Genomic DNA, 25,782 nt, shown 5'->3' with positions numbered 1-25,782 from the left:
ATTTTAATGTTTAATCTTTATAAATAGTAAATTAAATGAATTAGAGATCCATCCCAGAGATGAACTTGTTAACTATGATTGATAAATTATCATAAACTTTGTCTTTACCTGCTGTCATTTATATTCTATTCTTTTTATAGTGTTAGGATTTTATTGATTTATTGGTTCTGTTCTTTATCTATACTATTATTGGTTTTTCATTACTAAATAATTGCCTTTAAAACATGATATTTAAAAAAGAATAAATTCAGAACAGTAATCAAATTTAATATTTTATTTGAACTACCTTCAGATCAGCAACAAAGGTTTACAGCAGCAAAGTAACAATATAAAATCAGTATCCCACTAGAAACAAATGGAACATGTTAAATACTAAAAATACTGAGTAAAGTTTAGATCCGTGGCAGTCGTCCTCCTCTGCTGCTGGTTTCTCTCTACAAGAGTTTACAAGGATTTGCTAAATGTTAAGGTACGCAGCATCTCAGCTCAACAGGCTACAGACAGACATTTCGTTTTAGCTTGTTTAGGACAAACTAGCTATTAGCAGAGCTAGCACACGTGCCTGTGTAAAACCTTGTGGACGAGACAGAGTAGAATAAAACATTGCTTTGTACACGTTCCTGTTTGTTGTCCTGATGCAGTATCGGCCTTTTACTGCAGGTTTTGCTGCACTTGCTTACAGTAACGGCCGTAGTTATGGTCAACTTTATAAGCTATACTGATCTCCTCTCACTTCGCTCTACAGGGTGTGAGCATGCGGAGCTCTGCTGAGAGGAGGTGCAGGGGCTGCTGCGTGTCGGCTCGCTTGTTCTATTGGCTACTTACGCACAATAGTCAGTGTTGATAAGTTATTACTCCTGACTTGTAACCAATCAGCTAGTACGGTGGGCGGAACATTGCACTCACCACTCTGTGGGCTCGAGCTGCATCAGAGCCAAAGGAGCGCATTTTTTAAATTAATTCATAATATCGGCTATCCGTTTTTAAAATGGCCCGTGCAGGGATGGAAAAATGGTAAATATCGGCGCTGATAATCGGTCAGACTGATTACTGGTCGACCCCTAGAAATAATGTAGGTGCAATTATTTATGGGGACAGTTCACAATGAATGTATTGTTGCAATACATGTACTATGAATTGTCCTCTATTAAATAGATAATGAGAGTTACTTAACAGCCTCCAATTGCTGCTGAACACACACTATAAGTAGGTCTGACATAGACTACTCTCATGTGAGCAACACTCCCTGTTTACAAAGTTTACCAATACTTACTTACTCACTTGCTGGCTTTATCTTGCATGTCCACTGTTTTGTGGAAAATTTGCCTAATTATATATTTTTGTCATTCTTTCGAGTGAAAGAATGATAGGGAAAACTCTGGTAGCCAACTGCTGCTTTAAAAACGCACCCACTCGACTAATTTCGTTTCTACAGCAGCAATACCACACTAACCAGGTTTTATAACCATACCCAAAACAAAATTATTTTTTGTGATACCTAACCTTACTATAAACACTTTTTAAAAACCGCTCCATAGGTTTGTACTTGATGCCGTAGGTGGCACTAGCCATGACAAGACAGGCTAGGGTTAACACAACAAGCCAAGTCAGGGAACTATGAACAGTCTTACCTCCTCTCGGAGCTCGTACTGCTCAATGAGCTTCTTGAGCTTCTCGGCCAGCTCCACGTTCTCCTGCCTCAGCTTGGTGTTGTGGGAGCTATGCTGTTCCATCTGCACCTCGATATCACTCAAGGTCATCTGGAAGTGCAGCATGGCCTCCTTCCTCTGCTCCTCGTACTCTCTGGACCGCTGGGCGTTTTCCTCCTGTCAGGTGACAGGAGAGGGAATGAGAGGAGATCAGCAAGGAGTTTAAATGAAATCTACTAATCACACTAGCAGCAAATGACTTCAAACAAACAAAGGCACCTGCACCTTGGACTGAACTAATGTCAACTTAAAGAAGGGCCTACATTGTCAGCAGGAGAAAATTTATACAGGCAAATTTATACGAGAAGAACCAAATGAAAGTTTACAGTGAGAAGAATTAAGGGATCATCAATGTTATTGAAACAAACACCACATCACTCCAGTTGTTCATCTATCATGTTACTAGTACACTACTATTTGGATGCGCGCTAGATAAAACGGCATTCCTGACACTTTAAACTGTATTGGTCGTGAATTTATGTTCTGACAATGTATTTTGTGGTTTTCTGTGTGACAGCGCAATTATTGTCAAGACAAAAGATGCAGAGGACATCGATGAATCCAGTTGCAGTAGGCTGGTGTACCTTCAGCGTCTTGTTGTGTCTCTGCAGCTCCCTACAGAGGCTCTCAAGCTTGCTGCGGGCCAGGATGGCCTTGCTGTGCTCCCCCTGCAGGTGGATCTTCTCCTTTACAATCTGAGACTGCTTCTTCTGCAGGGCTTTCAGACGCTTCTGCATGCAGCGGCTCTCCTCCAACTGAACACACAACACATGCAGTCAACAGAAAAATTATAATAAAATAAAATCACATTATGGTTAAACTTTTATGGTACCTTTCCTGGATAAATAAACTACTTGAATCCGTTCTTCTCCCCACACTCACACCTAGCCTGCACCTCTGGTCTCTCACGGCAAACACGCCACTAGCTCCGCCTCTTTCTGTCTCCCTCCCCCTGTATGTGTCTCTACTGACTTTCTCCATCAGCAGTACGTTTCATAAAGTCGCATGTTTAATAAATTCACCCATGATTCAGTTTTCAAGTGCATCGCATGTGGATCGAAACCGAAACTAACATTAGTGAGTGACATCTGCAGTGGTACGTTCATTGTCACTCCATAATTGTAAATTTTCTTGTGTCCGTTAATATCAGATAACATCTCTCTCTGTGTTTCTCTGCAAAATGCTAAAACGGGTCGCCAAATATACTTTGGCAGGTGCAAATATACCTGGCCAGCCCGCCCAACTAAAGTATGTCGAAAACACTGTATTTAAAGTCAGTGCAAGCTGTAAGTCTATATTTTGATCCCCCCACCCCAAAAAAACAAACAAACAAAAAAAAACATAAGGGGAACCTTGGATTTGGTGTATCGTTACACCCCTAATAGTTAGTCAACAAAATTAGGCAGCAGGACAAAGTTTGCTTTTCATGTTTTCATTAGTGCTTTGTGACCATGCATTACAGCACCAGAAATCAAGACTTATGGGAAAATCAAAAGAAATCCACCACAACCTCAGAAAAAACAACTGTGGTACTCCACAAGTCCGGTTCCTTCCTGGGGAGCAATTTCCACGTTCATCTGTACAAACCACATTACACAAGTATAAACACCACTGTTCTCTTACTGCTCAGGAAGAGACACATTCTGTCTCCTACATACTTTAGTGCGAAAAGTACAAATCAATCCCAGAATAGCAGCAAATGACCTTGTTAAGCTGGTGGAGGAAACAGGTACAAAAGTATCTATATCCACAGCAAATCGAGTTGTATATTGACATAAGCTGAAAGGCTGCTCAGCAATGAAGAAGCCATGTGTAGGTTACGTGTAGCCTACGCCGCCGATTTTACAAGGAAGTACAACTCTCACTTAAGTCAGTCAATGTTTGAGGCTTAGAATTCATATAGCTCAGGGGTTCTTAACCTTTCTGCAGCTGAATGAGCGCTCTGAGTTGAAAAAAATTCAACTCATGCCCAACAACATTCGTGTTTTTCCCCCCCATTGTTCAATCTAATGAAAGGAGAAACGGACCCTCAGTTGTGCTCACGGAAGTTTACAGTTGTTTGGATTGTCCGAAGTCTGCAACAGTCTGTCCCCAACTCATCCAAAAAAAAGCCTTAAACCGACTCACCAACTGGTGGGCTACTACCAGTGGTGTCTCCTCTTTCTGAGGGTCTCAGTTTCCCTGTCTCCTGAGTGTTTGTACACCTCACACACTCAAAACAGTGCCAGAGCAGCGCTCTGTGTTTGGCAGATGTTTTTTTAGCAACAAAAAGACTCAGACCTGTGAGTTGTGATCAAGTTTCTGCTAATATGACCGTTATTACTTAGCGGCAAACCAAAGATTACAGATCGGCCAGCTATAATCTTTGATTAGACTGACAGCACAGCTGATTTGGTGGTTGCCTAGCAACATTTAAAAAAAAATAAAATAATAATTCTAAATTCAACCAAGAAAAGGCATTGCTGTGTGACTCGTGTTTTCGAACCTGCAAAGCGCTTTCTGTCTGATGGGGGCCTGATTCTTCTCTGGCGTTTTATAGCTGTTGGCATCACCGCCACCTGCTGGATTAAACAGTGCAAAATGTTTGCAGTGTCGGCCCAAAGTGATTCCATTCACAACTGTAGTCTGTCTAGTTATTTGTATGGGTTTTTTTTCCTATTTTTGTGTCTATAACAGCATTCTCGCGACCCCTGCATTTGTTACATGGTCTGGACTCTATTCTTATAGAGTCGTGCTGTTTGGTTTGAGGAACGCTCCAGCAACATTCCAGCGATATTCCCGTTGTCTGTTTTTACAGTCACTTAAATGTCCCAGAGACTCATGAGGTGGTCGTTGTTTTTGCAAGCCTATGCATTAGAGACTAGACATATTAAAGGAGTGGATAACGTAATAGCAGACGCGTTGTCACGTGCCCCTCTGCTCTAAGTTATTTACGCCACTTCTTGTTCTCTTGTGACCCGTTTGTTTCCTATGACTGTTTTCTCAATTTGCTTCCCAGGTACCGGGGTTTACTGAAGATGGAATGGGGGAAAGCGGCAGTGACCCCTGTGTGATCCAGTGAGGCCACTCTGTGGCAGTGAAACCTCACTGTTGTTAACCATCTTTGTTCTGTTGAGGTGACTGCTGATCGGGTGCACCTGGGACCTGTGAGCCAGGGGAGATAAAAGGTCCACTTGGTCAAACTACTTTCTCTTCTACCTCCTCTGCAATCCAGACATAACCATGGCCTGATCACCCCGACTGCCACATCTTGTTTTGAGTTATTTATGTTACAGAGACCGGTCACTCTTTTGTTAAATAAATCACTTTTGATCATTTATGCTGCCTTGTTCTCTCTTTTGTCATGACCCTTCAGCCAGGTTGTGTCCCGACCCCCAGGTTAAGAACCACTGGTCTAGCTGTTCAAATGAAGACATTCACGTATTCAGCTTACCAGGTCTGCATATTTCTTGCACAAAGCAGCCAGTTTCTCCTCCGGAGTGGATAGGGAGTTCAGGGCCTGCATCAAAAGCACAACCTCTTTCCCTGGAACATAAACCACAGCAAAATGAGAAAAAGATGAATGTACAGGGATGTTTTCACAGTAGACATTTCATTCAACAATTTCAATTTATTTATTTTTTATTTGTATGGAATGGTAATCATTTGAAGGCTCTGGAAGTCAAATGCTGTGCCTTAGTTTAACCTAGTTAACTGGTAAACTCCACGTACATTATTACTATTTCAACCCTTTTTGTTAGGTCAAATTACTGCTAAACACAGCAAACACCCAAACTATTCTTTAAAAATATCAAATTTACAGATGACATCGACACCTCTTTTTACCTCCTATATATTCATTTCTATTTCATTGAATAAAGGTTCAAAAAACTCTGGCTGTCTGGTATAACCTGAACTTTCTCTACTCTGAACCCCTTTTCAGATTTGGAATATGTAATATCGCAGGCTTCATCTATCTGTTTTAGTAATGGCTGCTAAGTGATACATCCAGGGGTAGAAATTAACTTTTTGGCTCACCTGCTAATGGGACTGGTAGATGAAAAAAATCCACGGCCAAACATATTTTTTTACCCGCAAAATAATAAACTTCCTTTTGTATCACATATACATTTGTTTCCGTCCTTTTATTTGAGATAAGAAGGTATTATGTCAAATAAAATCTTAAAGAAGAGACCAGAATGAAATTTTAAGCAAAATTATATTATTAAATGTACTTCAGGCATAACAGTAAATTGTTTTCTGAACTAACAAGATGCTTATTAATCATTCGACTTAAACCTCCTCACCAGCTGCTCACTTTCTACAATCACCCTCTTTGCCCAGTACAGGAGGTCTGGCCTCCTGGTTCTGACAGTCCTGGTGCCACAGAATGCCACAGCGTTTGTGGGTTCAACATTTTTTACAGTCTATTGATCATACTCATTCTTGATCTCTGGGGAGAACAGCTGGACCAGAAGAAGATCTGACAGTGTATCCGATACTAGACTGGACCACCAACTTTCTTTTTTATGTTCTGCTTCAGCCTCTTTTTCGTCAGCGATTTTTAAATTTGTTGGTTTGATTACTACACCTGGTAATTGCTGCCACATTACGGTGGTGTATGTCCGTGTGAAAAGCCACAGCCGGCATGCGGCGTTGTATTGACATGTAACGGTCTTTTTCTACACCACTGGTTCAAGGAAAGCCACACCGCTATATGAACGCACACAGGGTTGTGGGATTACACTGCAAACGTTTGTTTAGAATGAATGAGCAAATACGGCATTGTGGCGGACATTCTTTATAATAAATAATAATCTTTATTTATAGAGCACTTTTAAAACCAACGTTACAAAGTGCTTTACATAAAGCAGTTATGACATCAAAACAATACAAGAATCAAAAGTCACTTCAAACAAAATCGGGTAAAATCAGGGAATGCTCTACGATAAGAGTATGTTTTAACAAGGGATTTAAAAGAGTTTACTGATTCAGCTGACCTAATTTCCTCAGGTAGATTGTTCCAGAGCCTCGGTGCCCTAACTGCAAAGGCTCTGTCCCCTCTCAGTTTCAGCCGGGTCTCTGGGACCACTGAAAGCCCCTTACTTGAGGATCTCAAGTTACGAGCTGGTATATAAGGTACTAGTAGGTCAGCAATATAGTAAGGGGCAAGACCATGTAAAGCCTTAAATGTAATCAGTAAAATCTTAAAATCAATTCTAAAAACATACTGGGAGCCAGTGTAACGAAGCCAAAACAGGAGTGATATGATCATGTTTCTTGGTTCTAGTTAACAGCCTGGCAGCAGGCTTATGCGTTTATTGCAGGATCTCTGTATGAAATCTGCTTCACTCTCCCCTCTTTCCCTCTGGATTCCTATCCCTTAACGCCCACTCTCTTAAGGTGTGTTCACACTGAAAGCGAATCCAGCGTTTTGGGCGGCTTGATTATATACAAAGTCAATGCAAAGACGCAAATTCACTCCGGGCGCCGCGAAAGAGGCGTTTGTCACGACATTCGCTGGTTCGCGCAAGTTAAAATTTTTCAACTCGTTTTATTATCTCATTGTTTGTTCAGAAATCCAATACCAATAGATGACCTGCGAGTCTGGTTGGTTTGAAGAGATGGCACTCTAAACCTTCTGCCTGATGGTAATAGCTCATACTCGCCAAATAGGAGATGTGATACATCTCTAATAATCGCCTGCCCCTTCCTCACCAGTCGGGACTCGCGGGTCATCGTCATGCTAGTTTGCTCTACTCCGGCAATCTTACTGGACATATTAACTATCTTATGCAGTTTATTTTATTATTCACTGACAATGTGAAATACCAGGCAATGGAACAAAAAGTTAGTATGCTTTCCACAAAGGAGCAATAGAAGAAGACCAATATATCTCTCTCTCACATTAAAAAGTCTTAGTTTACGCATAATATATAGGCACAACCTTTTCTTATGAATAACATCTGTATTAAAATTCCACGACAGTTTAGCATCAATTATTGTTCCTAAGTATTTATAGTCATCTACCATTTCAATACTCTCTCCATCCAGAGTAAGTGGTTGGTGGGTGTTAACACTTCTGAAGTCAAAACTGATTTCTTTTGTTTTCTTGGTGTTCAACAGAAGAAAACTTGCCCTACACCAACCCACAAACTGCTCAACCCACTCCCGGTAATTGGTCTCTTCGTCATCTTTAATCAAACCAACGATTGCTGATTCATCAGCAAATTTAATAGTAACTTGCTCAGGTGTGTTGCTTGTTTACCCACCTCTTCTGCGGTTATAACCAAGGGCTGGCCATGGTCCAGATATTGCCTAATCACATTACTAACGTCTCTTTTCTTCTCCTCCTTCCCTATCACTGTGTACACTCCCTGCCATGCCTGCCTTAAATCATTGTTCCTCATCTTCCCTTCTATCTTCAATTTATATTTTTGTTTACAGTCGTTTATTAATTGCCTTATTTCTTTTTGTATAACTTTCATTTAGGAAACCTCCCCTGCTCAAGAGCACGCTTCAGTGCTTCTTGAAGTTCCATATTTATCCATGGTTTATCATTTGAAAAACCTTAATGTTTATACTATATAGGATTACACTGTCCACACAAAACTGTATATAATCTGTCACCACAGAGTTAAGTTCTTCCAGGTTCCTGCAAGTGTCAAATAAGGTATTCCATGTTGTACAGTCAAAACACCCTTTAAGACTCTCCATCGACTCTTCCCCTGACTTATAGTAGTTTAAACAGTTTTTAGCTCAGGATTGCTGGATTTAAGCCTCTGCTTATAGTGGGGGACCAGGTGGACCACATTGTGATCGGAGCTCCCAAGAGGTGGCTTTGGATACCCCCCGTAAGCGTCCTTGATATTTCCTAGACACAAATCAAGTGTCCTCTCCTGTCTTGTGGGACAATTAACGTATTGGTAGAAGGTAGGCAGTACATTTTTGATCCAACCTTATAGGGTCGCTAAACCCTGGGATTTGTAGCATAGAGTTGTCAATTGTCTCCTTGAGCCATGTTTCGGTAAAGCACATTAAACAACTTTCCCTGTACTCTGACAGGTATCTCACTGCAGCCTGACGCTCTGAATTGCTTGCCGAGAGATTGGGTATTTGCTAGAATCAATGTCGGTAGAGGTGGCCTACTTCCACGTGCATGAACCCTCCGGCATACCCCACTGCGTCCTGATGTCCTTCGGCCTCTGAAAAGTGAAATGCCGTCGCCATAATAATATTGCTCCCTCAATTGCCATAGTTGGTCATGGCTGTAGCGGAGAATGCCATTCACTGAAGCGGCAGTCTGCTGAGGCTGCTCCTCCGGCAACAGCAGGTAGATCGCCAAAATGGTAGCATATAAGAAGGCTGTTAACTGCATCCTGATCCTCTCCCACTTTTCCTGTCATTCAGCAACAGTTCTTAAGCGATGTTGACGTTTAAGTCCGTGCAAACAAACAAAAATCACATAGAGAAAAAGACAGAAAAAACAAACAAATCTGATGTGCTGCATGCACCCGTCGCCACTGTGAAGTGCCGGAAGTCTATTATACTGAGAGGACCTGGCGAGCTGTGTAATGACAATCTGCTGGCTGAAGCAGGGCTGCTAAAGAAGCAGCTCACGCTTCTCAGCAGCCAGCTTCTGTGCACATCCGGTTCCACTGTTGTTGTTAGCGTCACATGACAATGGAGTTCTGCTGGACTACTACTTCATATTTATATAAAAACCAGACAAAACTTCAGAAAATACGTGTCTGTAACTTTATCCCAGCTATTGTTGTACTTTACTGTGAACAAGTTAGCATAGCATAGCCCTGATCAATCTGAACTCCATTCAGAAAACAAACATTTTGGAAGTTGTCCTGCTGTCTTGCTGACAGACCTGACAAAGCATGAATTCATATGTTTAACAAATCAGCATTATATTGTAGTTACTTCTGCATCAGTTTTATCAGTTTATTGCAATTAAATCACAGCAAAAGTTTTACTTTGGGTTCATATAGCTGTAGTATAGGGTTGTGTTTACTCGCTTATCACGTTGTGTGTGAACACTAAAATGTCCAGCGGTCAAACTCGTGCGAGTAAAGCGAGTGTGTGAACACACCTTTACAAATCTACGTCAATCAAACACAAAAACTAACAAACACCCAATGAACCCATCTAATCCATGTCTTACAAGATTTAAGATTTAAGTGTGACGCACAGTAAACAGGAACACTGGGCTGCTGTTAGTTACCGTCAAATAGATATTATACGGCGATATCATGCTGAATACATTTAGCTACCAAGCGAAAAATCTACCCGCATTTGACGCTTGGTGGGTGTTAACTTCCAGCCCTGGATACATGTTTTGTAGTGAATGTTACAGATCCAACTTCTTAAGATTGACATGAGTGAGTTTTATAGAAATAGTACTAGGCACAAATTAAGACATGAGACCTAAATGTAAAATTACCATCACATTAATGTAATAAGAAGCATGCACCTAGTGCTTGTAAGATACGATTGTAGTGTTCCTACCAAAAGCCTTGTCCTCTGCAGTCTTGGGGTCTCCTCCGGGGTCGAGCTCTGCTTCTCCCAGGTCGCTGGGACTGTCCTCTCTGCCTGGAGTTTCCCCCCTCTCCTCCTCCTCAGCACAGCACAAGCCCAAACCAAACTCTGCAACCTCCTCCTGACAACACACATCCAAATGACAACAAAGCAGCTGTAATGTCTCACTGAACAGCTCATTCAAGCAGGCAGTTTTCACTGAGCAGCTCCACTAAAGAAGCTGGGGGTTTAATGCCTTGCTTAAAAGGCGCCTCAAAGTGGCTACTGCTGGAAGGAAATGTTACTCACTACACACCTTTAGTTTTCTCAACCTCCATTTTCCAACTGGTGTGAGGTTTCAAACAGATGACTTTAGTCACCTACATGCTACCCTAGCACAGGCTATCTCAATACTTTTTTGCTACTAACAAAAATACGTATGTGTAACGCAGAATATCGCCTGAGATGTTTAAGGTGATGTATATTTTTCTGGTCAGAAGTTTCCTGTTTTTGACACAAACTTTGCCAGTTACTCCCACTTGTGTTTGAACAACATTTAACACATTTGAGAATTTTAGCTTCTTCCTTATTTTCCTTTCAAAAAGTTTTGTTTTTGTATTGGTACTGTAACAGCACTACCACTGAAATAAACAGTAACTTTTAGAGAAACAGTAGCAGCTTATCCATTGCCGCTTTCTGAAACACTGACACTTCACAGTGACATCAATGTCAAACAAAAGAACATCCACAAAGCACAAAAAAACTATGTTGATAGTGTTTACCTGACATGGGCTGTCCAGGTCGGGTGGAGAGTCACTGCCTCCCACTATTCTTCTGGTGGCCACATCAATCTCACAAAGCCCTGTTGTCTCCATTAGTCCTGATCACAAGCTAGAAATTCATAGCAAACCAGCGCTGTTATTCAAAATATAAATGAGATTGTTCCATTAGTAGTGGAAGTCACAAACTGCATTAAGTGGATGGTGTGGATGTGTGGCTTCAACTATTAGTGAGGCAAATACATACGATGCAGAAATTCAGTTTGAATGATACATTCATAAGGCTTCTATCAGAGACCAAAACACTGCACGGCGGTCCACAACCATTTTATACCGTTTGGTTTGATCATGCTCAGTTATTTTAAAATCACAATTATTTTGAAAAATATAAAAAGAGTGAAAGAGACAGTGTTGCATTAGCCTGGTGAGCTAACAGCCAGTAATTGGGAAAATACAGCAAAAATGTGGGTTTGGATCTCAAATTTTGCAACACCAGCTGGATTCAGTCTGGTCAGGAGGAAGTAATTTCAGATTAGGACACTGTAATCTAAACTTTTCCTTAATAAATACAAATTATAGAATAGTAAGTAGAATTATGAGAGAGGGCATAGAGTATCATGCCTGAAGTGTTAAGATTATCCTGATACAAATCAGAAAACCATTACGAGTGCAAGACTTCTATGGACTATGCATCACAAGCTGCCCATGTATTTTCTGGGGTATTTCTGATTCAGTATTTGACATAAAACTTGAGGAAAAAATTTATTTATTTTATTTACAAAATCCTAACTGCAGCTTAATCGTATCTTTATTTAGTTTTGTACTAATTACAAATGTATACCTGTCATCTCTGTATCAGCCTGTGTATCAAGATGCTAGGGGACACTGAACAGCCAGAGGGAGAGTGATGCTTTTTTTTTTTTTTAAACGCTTTTTGCTTAGCAGAAACGGGCTGTCAAAAGCAAATACATACTTGCAGCATTTCCTTTGGGCGGGCCAAAGAAATATATATATATATATATATATATATATATATATATATACACACACATATACACACACACACACAGACGTGATGGCAACACCTCTGTGTTGATGTGCTAGCTTACAGGCTAACAGCACCACGACTAACAGAGATAAAGCAGATTCCCATTCCAGCCATGTCTGAGTGTCAAAACGCAACTTCACTGAACATTTGCTTAACGTTAGCTTCTACAGTAACTGTGGCTGCTGCCATGTGACAAGGTCTGACTAAAAGAAACAAGCGTATAACGTTAGCACTTTCTTAGCAATACAACAAAACTTATAGCCAGAAAGCAAAAGTCAACCACGTGTAACTTCAGCAGCAGCGGGAGCAACTCTGTCAGTCGTCTCAGGCCTACAAACACCAATATTTACTTTCCCATCATACTAGGTTAACTAAGTTAGTTAGCTATTGGTTTAGCAGCCTCACATCAACATTTACATTAAATGATTCCAACAAGCTTCAGATCGCTTTACATTTCATCCCACGCTTAACGTTACATAACTTTAAGACAGAGAGGTGACACACGACAGGTAACTTACGGGAGCTAATAACAATGTAGCTAGCTTACCTTTTATTGGCTAACGTTAATTGGTGTGTGACGTTGTGATGTAAGCTAACACAAATTAACGTGTTTAATGTATTTTAAGTTAACGTTACTGTTGCTAAAGTTAACTTAACTCGGCCTGTCAAACACCGCCATCACGTTATGCTAGTGGTGCTGTTGTGGATGGTAGAATGTGAATGGGTGTAGTGAACGCTGTAACGTTATGTATTCAGGACCGTTCAGAGTTGAAGAGATAGGTTAAGATACTCAACCAGTAACGTTAACGTTAAATATCAGACTTAACTTCGCAGCAGTTTCCTACAGAACTGACACGCAAAACAAGTAACCTTGTGGCTATAACGTTAACTTAGCTACGTTGTAAACTGCTTTAAATTGCGTGTTAATTAGTCAATATGAAGAAAACGTTGGAATGATCTCATATGAGAAAACTAAACAGTTTTCGTATATCCTATAAACTCCCCACACAATATGCCTGTAGGATTTTAAACGATAGCTACTTTACGGGGTTTTCCGTGTCAACCAACTTCAAAAAGTTCAACTACAGAGATCCGTTTCAATAGTAGTATAATACGTCAGCCGGATTGAAATAAAATGCATAATATATTCTAAAAGCTCCTAAGAAGTTAAGTACTAGCAATGTGCTGTTGCTGATTAGCAAGGTAACTTTAAACTTTCGGAATTGTGAAGGGAGTCTTGTGTGACGTTCCACCAACTGAGGAAAGAACGGCGCGTAACGTTACGGTTCCTGGTCCTGTTAGCTACTTAGCTAAATGCACTTCATAATTTATCCCTGTAACTAAACTGCCGTTAACAATTGCATTGTATGTGTATTACTCAGACATACCAGGCTGTATCTTGGATAGTAAACAGCGCAGCTCGTTAATTAACACCAGTTAGCCATGGAAGTGTAAAGCAAATGTCTACCGTAAGCTAACATTGGTTTGCTATTGTTAGCAGGGCTAATCCTGTGCTAACAGCTAGTTGGTGACTAACGTTAGCCGTGCTGACTAACACCAGAAGTGAACTTTACTTCGGAAAATACCAAATGTGTGATAATGAATGTAAAATCTACATACTCAGGCTGATAGTTACATACTGCGTTGTAATTACGTCAAATCAGCACAATACAATACAAGTAGGGCAAATATGTTGCTAAAATAGCTAGTGCGTTTACCTGTGTGTTTTCAGTGTGGATATACGCGAACCCAGTTATAAAGCTAGCTTGGACTGCCAGATAACAAGGAAGACATCCGGTTAGTGTTTTTCAAAATATAACCGTTGTCGAGCGTGTCCACCATAGACTGTATGGTGTCCACAGCTCAGATACTAATACTAAAGCATTTTTATTCCATCATTTATAAAACGTCCAGTCTTCTGAAACATTGTAACCATTTTTACCTCTATGTGTCTGTTCTCCCGTTAAGCAGGCTACACATGAATGATTCATTAATTGATTTGACACCTGTTTTTACAACAACAACAACAATAATAATAAGCTTAATTTAAGTATAACATTAATGCATTTTACAGAAAATATACACAATCACACAAACTGCACCATACCTGTCATGTCTTCGTATTCGGTGCATGCCATTAACTTGGCGTTTTTAATTTGAAGGTAGAACTCTTGCAATTCTGGTAGTACTCGAGCTAGCTTGATGCACCTAACTCAAAAGCAAAAGCAAAAACCTGCGAGCTCTTCTTTTTCTGGGACGTCAGAGAGGGAGGAAAACAACAGCCACTTAATAACCCATCCCAACAACAACTACGGCGCAGTGGATAAAACAGATGATTTTGGTGTGAGAGATCCGGGTTCAACTATCCACCATTGTGTTCCTGAGAAAAACACTTAACCCCTTGTTGCTCCAGAGGCGTGCGACCTCTGACATATATGGCAATTTTAAGTCGCTTCAGGTTAAAAGCGTCAGCTAAGTGAGTAAATGTACTTACAGCATCTAAGCCACTTCATCCAAATTTAGTCGTCTCCAATTATAATTAGCAACCTTTTATGTTGACACATGAAATTTGCCCCCTAAGAGAGAGTAAACTGTTAACTGTGTTGGAAGCAAGTAACATTGGAGGGGAATAGAAATCCCCATGATACTCATTATTACTATTCTGGTTTGTAACACGGGCTTTATGTTAAAAAATAAATGTTACATTCAATTAGTATTCTCCAAGGTGACCCCAGTGAGAGTCAAAATCAAAATGCAGCAATGATCCTGGACCACTGTACATGTTGATTCAAACATCAACATGCGCTTCACCTGTATCATGGTGGGTCAAAGAACGCCTACCTCTAGTGGACCCACGGTGGTGTTTGTGAGTTTTCCTGACTATTATGGTGACTATTGTTTATAAACTGATGTGGGCCTTAGAGTGTATTCTGCTTTATTAGCTGATCTTGAGGCCCTGTCTTAAAGAGTGTGTCATTGTCAAAAGTTAGCTTTAAATTAAGTGTGCCAAAATAACTGAAATAACCACATATTATTTCAGCATGGAAAAACTACACATTTCATAAAGTTGGAAGAATTGGGGGGTCATAGGGCGCCATCCAGTCATGCCATTGACCCATTTTGGAGGAAACTACCATCAGAGGGCGCCAGTGTTGTGTTTTCTTTAACATTTGTCAAGCTTCAAATAGTTGAGACAATCTGATTCTATTTTATTAGCTGATTTTGTTTAGTAGCCTACTTATCAGACCAGTTGGTCCAGTGAACTGTTTAATTATTGACTGATTTTGAGACAATAGGCCCCTGGCCACAGGCATTCTTCTTTAAGCCGAGCCCTCTGTTGTCAAACATTTAAGCTATTCAAATTGATTTACTATTTTGAAAGTGAACTTACTGTCGCACTGCTCGTGCTGCTTTTTTAGGAAAATAGGGCAAATAAATAAAGGCTATAGCCTGTTTGGTAAAATTAAACAAAATAATAATCAGATGCAGAAGATATTAATAGATAGCCTACTAATCGAATTTTGAAATCAGTAAGATGCTTCAAATCCATTATTATTCTCAGCATTGATATTTGTATTATACTTCTAAGTTTATTGGTCGGTAATTTTCTTTAAAATATCTTTCGCGGGTTGTTATGCAGCTGTAGGTGGGTGAACTGATGGATCACATTCCACCAGCTCTCCTCACGGTGCTGTAGTAATTTCAACTGGGAGGTCTTTACTCAGCCAACCAATAAGCACACGGCTTGCGTCAGGAACAGCACCCGATTGGCGAGAAAACGGCCGTTTGTTGTCATATCGATAGCCGATTGGTCGAGCGCGTTGTCGAAACCCTCGAGACCCGCCCATTTTCTCTCCTCAGTGGGGACGTCGCTGTCCATCCAGCTCCGAGGAGGAAAAGAGCAGCAGAAAGAGAAGAACCGCCGGACGGAGGTTTGGCAGGAGAAAAAGGGGAAACCCCGGCTGCTTCACCAGGATATTAATACATATTTCAAGGCAAGATAACAGCAGTCTTCACCGGCGCTTCCGTCACGGTACGTTGTCTGCTTTTGTTGTCACAGTGGCTGATATAGTTTGACTGAGTCCACTGCTTTGAGACACACTCACAAATGACACGAAAATCATCTTGTTCTTTTTTTCTCTCCATGTGCATCGGATTTGTGTCTACTTTGCAAACAGCAGACCTGGCGTGTCCTGTGGAGGGATAGTTTCTTTGTTGGTTTCTCCTCGCTGTGTCAGATACATTGTTGCTGGAAGGAAAAAGCACTTTCGGCTGTTGAGGCCACTGTGAAGTTCACACAGTTGGGCTCATTGACTTTTTGAAGTGTTGAACGCGTTTTTGTAAATTGCTTACTCCATGCACAGTGAAGAAAATGAGTTGTAGAGTTTAGCCTGTAGCAAGGCTTTCCGAAGAGGGGGGGGGGCCCAGTGATCGCCTACCTGAAAGGGCACGGCTGTCTTCTCCAGACATGATGAATGTCCCCGCTGCCTTATTCTGCAGAGGAGATAATCTGAAAAAATCTGGAAGTTCAGTCTAGCCTAACCCAATTTTGCATAAACTCTCATATCTAACTCTGTAACCATGTCAAGGATGCATTTAGTCATAGCTGCAGGAGGGGTTCAGTGAGAGCCAGAAGGCGAGCTGTCTGAACAGTATGAGATGTGACCTCAGGGTTGATTCACACTTTGCAATGAGCAGCTCACTAGAAAACTGAGAACACCATCTGTAATGATTGGGAGTATGCCGAGATGTAGTCTTCTTGGTTGTGGTGGTCTGGGATCCGCTTCATGTGATCTGTGTCATGTAGGTATCTGGCTGGGTTTGCCCCAGTTTGTGACTCTCATGTTTAAAAAAAAAAAAAGAAAAAAAGAAAGAAGGTCATGCAACAGCACTCAAAACTGTTTTGAAGGTCTTCACAAAATCTTCAATAATGTTTCCGTCTAAATATTTTAAGGATATCGTTTAACCTGTTTCCAAAGTTGTGACTCTAGATCCTAATCCCAACAAAGATGGTTTGCGGATGTGACATATCTCCATGGCTGCTTTGTCGGATGTGTACCAACAGTAAAATGTTTTATTATCAGTTATCAGTATGCTACGTAGACTACTTGCTTTTATACGTAAAAATGTGAGGATGTTTTTCTTGTGTTGCATTAAATGTGCGAGCAGTTGTTCAGCGGCATTCTTGGTTTTTCAAAGATCATCAGGCACTGTCATATTTTTTAAAATAGTCATAGATGAATAATCGGTTGGTGCCTGCCGATGCCTGCACTCACAAGGCAGATAAAGAGAATGAAGAGAATGTCTGCGGCACATCTGCAGGCAGCCGTGTCAGTGTGGAACGATGTCAGCGCTCCCTCTTGTGAGTTTTGGGAAGGTGGTGAAGAAGTTAGTTTGGAGCCCTATATGTCCTCAGTCACCACCGTCTTTTCTGAAAGTTAACATGTTTGTCCAATCCTAAATGACAGCAGATCTAATCTAACAGCATTACTGGCTAATGTTAAATTAATATTATATATATTAGTTATACTGTAGAGAATAATGCAGCTGAAAGACGTCACTTCTGACAAACTGTACCCCACTCTCCCTTACACACCAGTCACCTCCTGAAATCTACAACAGAACCCAGTATGTTTTTCTATTTCATTCATTAATACAACGTCCATCTAAAACAACACGTTACCGACTGAGATAATATGTAGATTAGATAGTACTCTGCATGAAATAATGGAATAATACATGACTTTTCATTGTTTTCATATTGCCGTTATATATCAGCCATCGGCCACGCTGCTTTCTAAATATCGCCATCAGCCAGTGAAAAACCAGCATTGGTCAACCACTTGTAATCAAGAATGGATCTCTTCTCTGTGACTTGAATTTGGTAACATGTAGGAGGCACAAACTGGGATAGGATTGGGTGTCAAACCTCAATATGTTTTAGGTACAAACTGACAAGTAGTGAAAGCTGAAACCAAGAGCCTGGTTTGATTCAGTTTTCTTTACTTCTTTAACATTCCTGATTTCAATCATAGTTTTTTGCCAGTTGTAGACTATTAATTAGGTCAGAGTTGTTGGACAGCTGCACCTCCTCAAAGAAGAAAGAAATATAAAAAAGTATTATTTTTGTAGGGTTGGGTTCCCAAAGCCACTTCCATTCTCACAGTGAGGTTGGATCAGGTTCCCAGTCTGTAAACTCTTTCCACTTTTGATGCTAACAAATCTTTTATCTCACCTGGCTACTTTTGTATTAGCAAAGAACAATGTGCAAAACCATTTTCACCAGTGCTGACCATTGCCTTCACTGGTTAAAATGGTAAATTCTACCAGTGGCAGATTAAATCAGCTGGAGTTAATTAACATTAATTTTGCCTGAAAGAAACATTTGGCTGTTGTGTGGTGACTGTCTGCACTCAACCAAATATTGTTTGTGAGAAAGAAGAAACACTCTGTAGCACCACTGTATGACTGGAACTGGAGTATTGTAACAGAATGGTTACTCTTCTCTAGAGAATGATCTAACTGATCACTGTCTCCCAGTTAAACGTATATTCATATCTTATCAATAATACAAAGCGTATTAACTCAATAGTTATGCTTTGGGATCTTCAGAATTTGGAGCAAGTTGCCTGTGAAAATAAGGTTTAAAATCAATAGGTTACAGCCATTTAACAGTGAGTCAGATACATTTCATTTAACAGTTTGTGAACATTAAGTAGGTCAGCAGTAAAAACTGTATTGCATTAAAGCTGTGCAAGCATTGACACATTCCAAATCATACCCAGCCCATTAGACGTTTAATCAAACTGTCAAACGACGGAAAATGATCTGGCAACTATTTTGATAATCAATACACTGTTATTTATCTTGCCAAAATACCAAACATTTACTAGTTCCAGCTCATCACCTCTGAGCTTTTGCTGTTTTCCTTCATATATCCATCCATCCATCGTCAAACGCTTATCCTGTGTACAGGGTCGCGGGGTGCTGGAGCCAATCCCAGCTGAGGCGGGGTACACCCTGGACAGGTCGCCAGTCCATCGCAGTCCTTATATATGTCTAAGTAAATTGAATGTGTTTAGATTCGGGACAGTTGGTTGGACAAAACAAACCTAACTTTGGGCCACAGGTAGTTGTGATTTTCTGATTGTATAGACCAGATGACTAATCTAGAATGAAAGTAATCAATAGTTGCAACCCTACGTTGCTTTCTGCCTAGGAGAAAATCCTCATGCTTGGAAATGTTTGGGCTGACTTGGCTAAAAAAATGACTAACTTCTACAGGAGGTCCCACAATCGTCATCATCATCAGACCTCTAAATAAATCCAAAAATGAAACTGCCACTTCAGAACATTAGATCCCAAAGACTCCAGTCGTCCCAGCAGCCGCAGAAAGGCATTTGTTTTTGATTTATATGATGAGACGTTGTTGGTGGTCTCTGGCCTGGTGAGTTAGCATCGATTAAGACTGTTGCTCTCTTATTGTTGTCAACTAAACTGCAGCTAGTCTCAGTTTGAATGCCAGATCCCAAGCCCCAGCGGACTCCCAGTCGATGCTGTAGAGCTAATGTACATATTTGCAGTGACTAACAGAGACTGGCGCTTCAGCTGGCGGCGACCTGCTTCCTGGGTGATCTGATCGTTTGCAGGCACTGAAGTTTAGATCATCCAAATCCCCTCTTGTTTTTGTGGTTAAATTTGCCTCAGACCACTTTCAAAGAGTCCCTGAATCATCTCCAAACCACATAAAGGAATAAAAACTAAACTCGACATCGAGAGTAGTGAAACAGAAACATAATCAGAGTATTTGGTGGAAGGTGTTCATGGCGTTGTGAGGGGTGGCCCTGCATTTCTCTGCCTGCATGTCATGTCCCGAGGTTTCACACAGCAGACAGCACCATCTGTTTTGCTGCCTGTAGCGGCCTGCTTTGTAATGGCACCACTAGTAGTCTACACCCTGTTCCCTCTTCAATGTTATGTTTTCCAATGAAAAATATGTAATTTCACATCACATTGGGCCATTATTTTCACCATATCTCTGAACAAATACTTGGAAACGCTAGAGCAGATAAACAAACAACAGCCAAAGATCAGTCTGCTGGAGGAACTCCAACCTTTAGATCTGGAGAAAGTAATTTGGTTGGTTCTGTTGCTCCACAGTGATTTTACAGTGATGGCACAGCATGTTTTGGGCATCACCCCCTAAAACCCTGTTAATGTGACCTCAGAATCATTCTAGATACGACTGTTCATGTTTGCCTTTTGTGTCTTCATTTTACAGCTTCTGACATTTATCTGTAGACATTAATATAAAAAATAGGCAACATGAGAAACATCCTCCCTTCTGAGGTGCATTTTATTTGCACATTAAAATCCAAAAAGAAACGTCTCCTCATCAGCTTAAAAGGACTAGTTTGCATCACTAATAAGCTTTACTAACCTCAGCTCCAACAACCACTCTTTCATCTGAAAACTAATTGAATCAGTCTGTACAGGACGGAGCTGCAGGCTACGGCAGTTTAGTCTAAGTTTGTACCTGATGTTCTCAACATTGGACAAGTAGGCAGTAACAAAATAAAGCTTCCAGTTACGTTCTATAAATTGAGCTAATGTTAAGTTACATAGAAGCTCTGTAGCTGCTGTAGAAGCTTTCCTGCTCAGCTGCGGTCTGAAGAGGAGGGGAGATGTTAGCTAGCGCAAACACACTTCACTTTTCCAGCAGGTGGGAAACAACAGACAGACTTGTCTTGGTCTTGAGAAGCTAACACACACAGCCGACACCGTGCATTTACTGCCAGAATATTTTCCTCCACTCACGAGCGCCTTCTGATTGGAGTTACGTTGCTCTTATAGGCTAAAAGCACCTGTCTCGTAGATGTCCTTTGAAGAATGAGGAGAGGAAGCGAGCCAAGCGATGAGTGTTACCATGCTCGCATGGTGTGTGAGTGAAAATTAGTAGTGCATTGATAAAATAACGACTGTGTGAAATTTTAGCAGTGATGGTCACAATTCAGCAGCGGCGCACCGCCACTCCTGAACGCATAGGCTATAGGGGAAACACTGTGTGGACAGCACACACACACACACACACTGGCTGCAGACTGAGGGTTGACTTCTTTGTGTTGTCATGGAAACGAAGTGTTTCAGAAGAAGGAGCAGGAGCCATGTGCTCCTGGTTCAGACTGTTTGTACAGGATCATACACTGAGCTTCTCTTCACTTTGTTTCTGTATAACTCCACTAACTAATATCTTTTGAGAGCTAAAGAGCCAATATATTGAATAGAAACTTTTTCAGGCTTAGTTACTGTGTTTTGTAAAACTATGCTTTTATACTTCCCTTTTAAAGGAAATTATTTTCTTCTTTGTTCACAAACATGTATCTGTCCCAAAAGATTGTCGTGCTATATGTTGCATGTTGTGGAAATTGTATATTGCTGGTGAGGGATTAAGTAAATAATAGAGTTACAACCAACTGTTGTCTTTGAAGAATTTGTTAATAGAAGTGAATAAACAGAGACGTACTAAAACACATATACAGCTGGTCCGGAGACCTGCTGCCTAGGGCAACTTCGGGCGTCTAGCCCCGAGCAAAGGGATGCATAATCATTTACACAGTGATCCTTTCTCAGCTTTGAATTCAATTCAGTTTTATTTATATAGTGCTAAATCACAACAAGAGTTATCTCAGAGCGCTTTTCATAAAAGAGCAGGTCTAGACCGTACTGTGATGATATTTACAGAAGCCCAGCAATTGTTCCTCTCCTCTCCTTGAATGTTCACTCAAGGAGAGGAACAACAAGAGGGGGAAAACACCAAACAATAACAATCTCACAGCTCTGACCTAAACCCTAGTAAATATGTACAGACTAACATAAGGAGTATAGAAGAAGGAAAGATTAAGGATAAAATAACACAATACATAATAATAATAATAATAATAATAATAGTAAAAGAATATGCAGAAAAGATAAAATGTAAGAGGACACAATTTTCTGCCATAACATTGCATATCACAGAATTACCTGTACACAGAAATCTTTTGATATTGTCAGCAAAACATCAGAATCGTATTGCATTAGGAGCACATTGGCTATATTGGGTACACATACATTGGGTAGTTTAGTGCAGTGGTTCTTAACCTAGGGGTCGGGCCCCTCTGAGGGGGTAATCTGAGGGCTCGGGAGACAATAAATGGGAGAGCAAAGAATAAAAAAACAAAGCTCTGCTATGCAAGTACTTCTCTTATTTTTGCTTTTATGTCAATTATTGAAAAATTTTAGCATTGAACCAGTGCTTGAAATGGGCCGGTACTCACCGGTACACAGTACCAGCACTCTACATTTTACTCTTGGGCGTACCAGGATTTTTTCTTGCGTGTTCTTGAATAAAAATACTCTCAATCTCAAGTGTTTTTTCTCGACTCCCACTGTGAGGTCAGTACAGCCGGTGTTTTTTTCCCCACTAAAGGCCCATTTATACTCTTGCATAGGGTCTACATAGCATGCCATGCATTTATACTTGTGCGTAGGTGTGTCCGTCATTCTGCAATTACACACCCAAACGCTAGTCAGCAGTAGCGCTACAGCGTCCACTGTGTTGACTTTTGATGGCCGAGCAGGCTAACTTCCGGTTTAGCGCTCCGCTAACGTAAACGGGAGTAAAATTGTAAACGTGCGGCTGATGTAGCCTTTTCAAATGTTACCGACCGAATGGATCACATTCTGATAGCGAAACAAGTCATTTCGCTCGGGTTGCGACGGTCAAATATATTGATTCACTGTGTTACAGCCGCCGTTTTGGCCGCTAGTAAATGTTACTTCAAAGCGCGGGGTACTTCTGGTCGGCTCGTAGGCATTGCGAGGCTACCTAGCCGAACAATCACAGAGCTTACGGTCCGCATCGACTCGACGTGTAGTTACATTTTTGAGAAGGTGCACGTCAGGCGATGGCGTAGCCTCTACGTAACATACGCAGTCTATTTGACGCAGAATCAGCGAATGGCTGGGTCTGTCTGAAAAAACTAAAAAATAGGTAAAAACACCACCACAAGAGCCCAAAGTGATGCCTTCTAATTGCATGTTTTGTCCAACCAACTGTACAAATCCCAAAGCAGTTTAATTTACAAAGATGTAAAACTAAGAAAAGCAGCAAACCCTCACATTGGTTATGTTGCTCAATAAATAACTGAAACAATCGATTGTCAAAATGATTGTTGAATGATATTCTCTTAGCTGACTAATCAACTTCTCATTTCAACAATATGATTTTATAGAAACGACCTGCATAGCAGAGGCTAAGGTAGGCCTGGGGCAGAACATCAGTACTTTCTGAACATGGAGCCGGCTGTGTCCACAGTACCAAGTACTGAGAATTGTCACCCAAAAGCTTGGTCTTGTTAACTTATCATTTGTTCAGATGGTCATTTTGTTGTTTTTGCACAGGGTTATACTGGTGGGTAATGTGTTTAATACTTTTTACTATTATTATATGGTATTGGTTCTGAAACTGAAACCTTAGCTCTCGCTGTGGGACAGTTTAATCACTACCTGAGTGAGTATACAGCTGTGGGGGGTCCGCACCCCTCTGTCCCCATGTGAAATACGGTTGGGTCTGTTCTTTCCAGTATGTGTCCCGTGTCAGTCCAGCAGGCCTTTTGTTTGTCTGTCTTCCTGTGTGGAATATCAACATCCTCTCATTTGTCGCACCACCCACTGCAACTCAGGCCAAACCAGAGAGGCCAAGTCTTTCTATTCCATCGGTCTGTCCCATCGCTCATCTGTCTGCTCAAACTGTTTCTCCTGTGTCTGTAGTAGAAGGAAGAGTCTTCCCCTTAATATAAGCCCAGGTTTGACTCTCTCTCACTGGGGTAAGAATACTGTCATATTTGTTCTGGTGCAGTTAGTGGCATTTGATGTGTAGCTTGTCACAGTGTACCTCCAGTCACTCTGGATGCTTAAATGCATTCCAGTCTCCTCACACTGTTTACATTCAGCATCTCCTTTCTACCTACCTTTCTTTCTCTTTGTTTCTTCTCCGTTCACTTGCTCTGTGCCCTTTGTGCCTCTGACTTCTCAATCGGTTTCTCCCCACTCCCTCTCCTCTCTCTCCATGTTTTTCTCTCCAGCTCTGCTGGGCCTCTCAAAGGTCTTGGAAGTCAAGTTGTTGTCAGTTGTTGTAATTGATTTACTGTGTGATCCAAACGTCTAGGAGTTTGGGGAGGACTGCCTCATGAATGGTGTCACCTTTGATGTTGCAGTCCATCTTGTCCTGCACTCATTCACACTGACAGACACACCACATGATCTCTAAATGTGACACATAACATCACCTCCCTTTCTCTCTGGATTGGAGATGCATTGCACTTACACATTCTTTGTTGTTCTTATTGTGGCCAGAAGGATCTCTGACAAACCCACAGGCTAATATCAATACCTGTGCTCCATCAGTTGACTGCCAGCATCAACATAAAGATGTTTATATTAACACCTGCACTGCACAATCGGCTGTACTGACATGCAAGGTGTGATCAGGGAGAGGTGGAGGTAGTAGAAAGACGGCATGATCAGTTACTACACAGAAAAAGATTACAAGGATGTGTTTATCTGCATTACAGCAGCCCAGAGTTCTGCTACCTAGCCATAGACTGTATATAAAGCCTAAAATCCACTGACTCCGGCTACTGCGCGTTTACGGCTACGCGGTGGTTGCCAGAGCTGATGGCGGCCATTATAGTCTTTGCTCGTGAGTCCACCAGCTGTGGCCGCAGCCCGTCCCAGAAGCGGCTCACCGCTCCGCAGAGAATAGGTAGCAGGTCTATTTTTGCCGCTAGCTGCGTCAAGCAGCACAGAGCAGATCAAACCAGGCAGGAAGTCAGACACAGAACGGCAGAGAGAATCCAGTCAGTTTTCAAAATAAAACACCCTGTGGAGACTCCTGATCGTAAAACAACAATCAACACGGTTGAAACGGACTACCTACGTAGATTAAGTAATCACAGAAGAAGCACAAAAAGCAAACACTGATTAGCAAATCAAACAAAATCTGAAGTTGACACGGGGTCACACAGAGCTGTGAAGAAGGTAGCAGAAGCTGTGGCTCAGGAGGTAGAGCCGTAGCCGGAGTCAGTGGAGTCAGAAGTGGACTTTGAAGCCGTGAGTTTGGCCGATAGAGTGCTACCATGTTGAGTTGTTGCAACCAGCGGCACCAGACGTGACCATATTTGGACGAGACAGTGGAGCTAATGGCCATGTGTGGAGCTAGCTAGCTTGCTTGGCTAGGTGCATCAGTAATTGAGGTTAACTTTCATTTTAACGGGGCTGACAATTTTGTCTAGCGCACAACAGGAAGTAGGGTCATTTTACAATTATTTCTAATGGAACAAGACTTCTTCAAGAGTCGCCCCCTGCTGGCCATTCAATAGAATGCAGGTTTAAGTGACTTCCACGTCGGCTTCACGTCAGAGACGGGAACCTCCCCGCTTGTATCTAGCCCAAACCCTGCGTATCCTGATCGGAAGTATCAGAAATTGTGACGTGTTTGGGTTTAGTTAGTTTCAAGTAGAAGAAATGTCTGCATTTCTCTCTCTGACTGTGCCAGTTGTCTGCATCTATGTATGGCATGTGTTACAAGTAGATAGCAGTACCCAGTGGGAAGAGGGAATCCCAAAAGACACACAGTGTAGTCAGTGTGTTGGATTAGCCTGGTGAGCTAAAGCAGTAACACAGTTTTGAGTCTTGTGGC

General features: G+C 41.3%; 2 protein-coding genes across 8 annotated transcripts in view; one reads left to right on the top strand and one right to left on the bottom strand.

Annotated features, from left to right (window-relative positions):
- The window catches only part of txlng (taxilin gamma), a 23,809-nt gene extending 9,529 nt beyond the window's left edge, over nt 1-14,280 (bottom strand). Inside the window, exons 1-6 of one of the 5 annotated variants that reach the window (XM_046074136.1) lie at nt 14,149-14,280; nt 10,997-11,105; nt 10,206-10,356; nt 5,143-5,234; nt 2,294-2,464; nt 1,632-1,826 (exon numbers count right to left, since the gene is read on the bottom strand). In XM_046074136.1, the coding sequence (XP_045930092.1) occupies nt 1,632-1,826; nt 2,294-2,464; nt 5,143-5,234; nt 10,206-10,356; nt 10,997-11,089 (702 nt within the window). In that variant the 5' untranslated portion in view covers nt 11,090-11,105; nt 14,149-14,280. Of the gene's footprint in view, nt 1-1,631; nt 1,827-2,293; nt 2,465-5,142; nt 5,235-10,205; nt 10,357-10,996; nt 11,106-12,588; nt 12,851-13,429; nt 13,612-13,661; nt 13,734-13,759; nt 13,818-14,148 lie in introns of those variants that run through there. The other 4 variants (XM_046074133.1, XM_046074138.1, XM_046074134.1 and 1 more) reach the window with 4 other exon arrangements.
- A 1,636-nt stretch (nt 14,281-15,916) lies between these two features.
- The window catches only part of ccdc102a (coiled-coil domain containing 102A), a 109,442-nt gene continuing 99,576 nt past the window's right edge, over nt 15,917-25,782 (top strand). For all 3 annotated transcript variants that reach the window (XM_046074132.1, XM_046074131.1, XM_046074129.1), the window contains exon 1: nt 15,917-16,074. The gene's annotated coding sequence lies outside the window, so the exon portion shown is untranslated. The remainder of the gene's footprint in view (nt 16,075-25,782) is intronic.

The sequence above is a fragment of the Micropterus dolomieu genome, linkage group LG17 (genome assembly GCF_021292245.1).
Source record: "Micropterus dolomieu isolate WLL.071019.BEF.003 ecotype Adirondacks linkage group LG17, ASM2129224v1, whole genome shotgun sequence".
NCBI lineage: Eukaryota > Metazoa > Chordata > Actinopteri > Centrarchiformes > Centrarchidae > Micropterus > Micropterus dolomieu.
The sequence above is the reverse complement of the archived record's forward strand: the minus strand, read 5'-3'. Positions and strand labels throughout refer to the sequence as shown.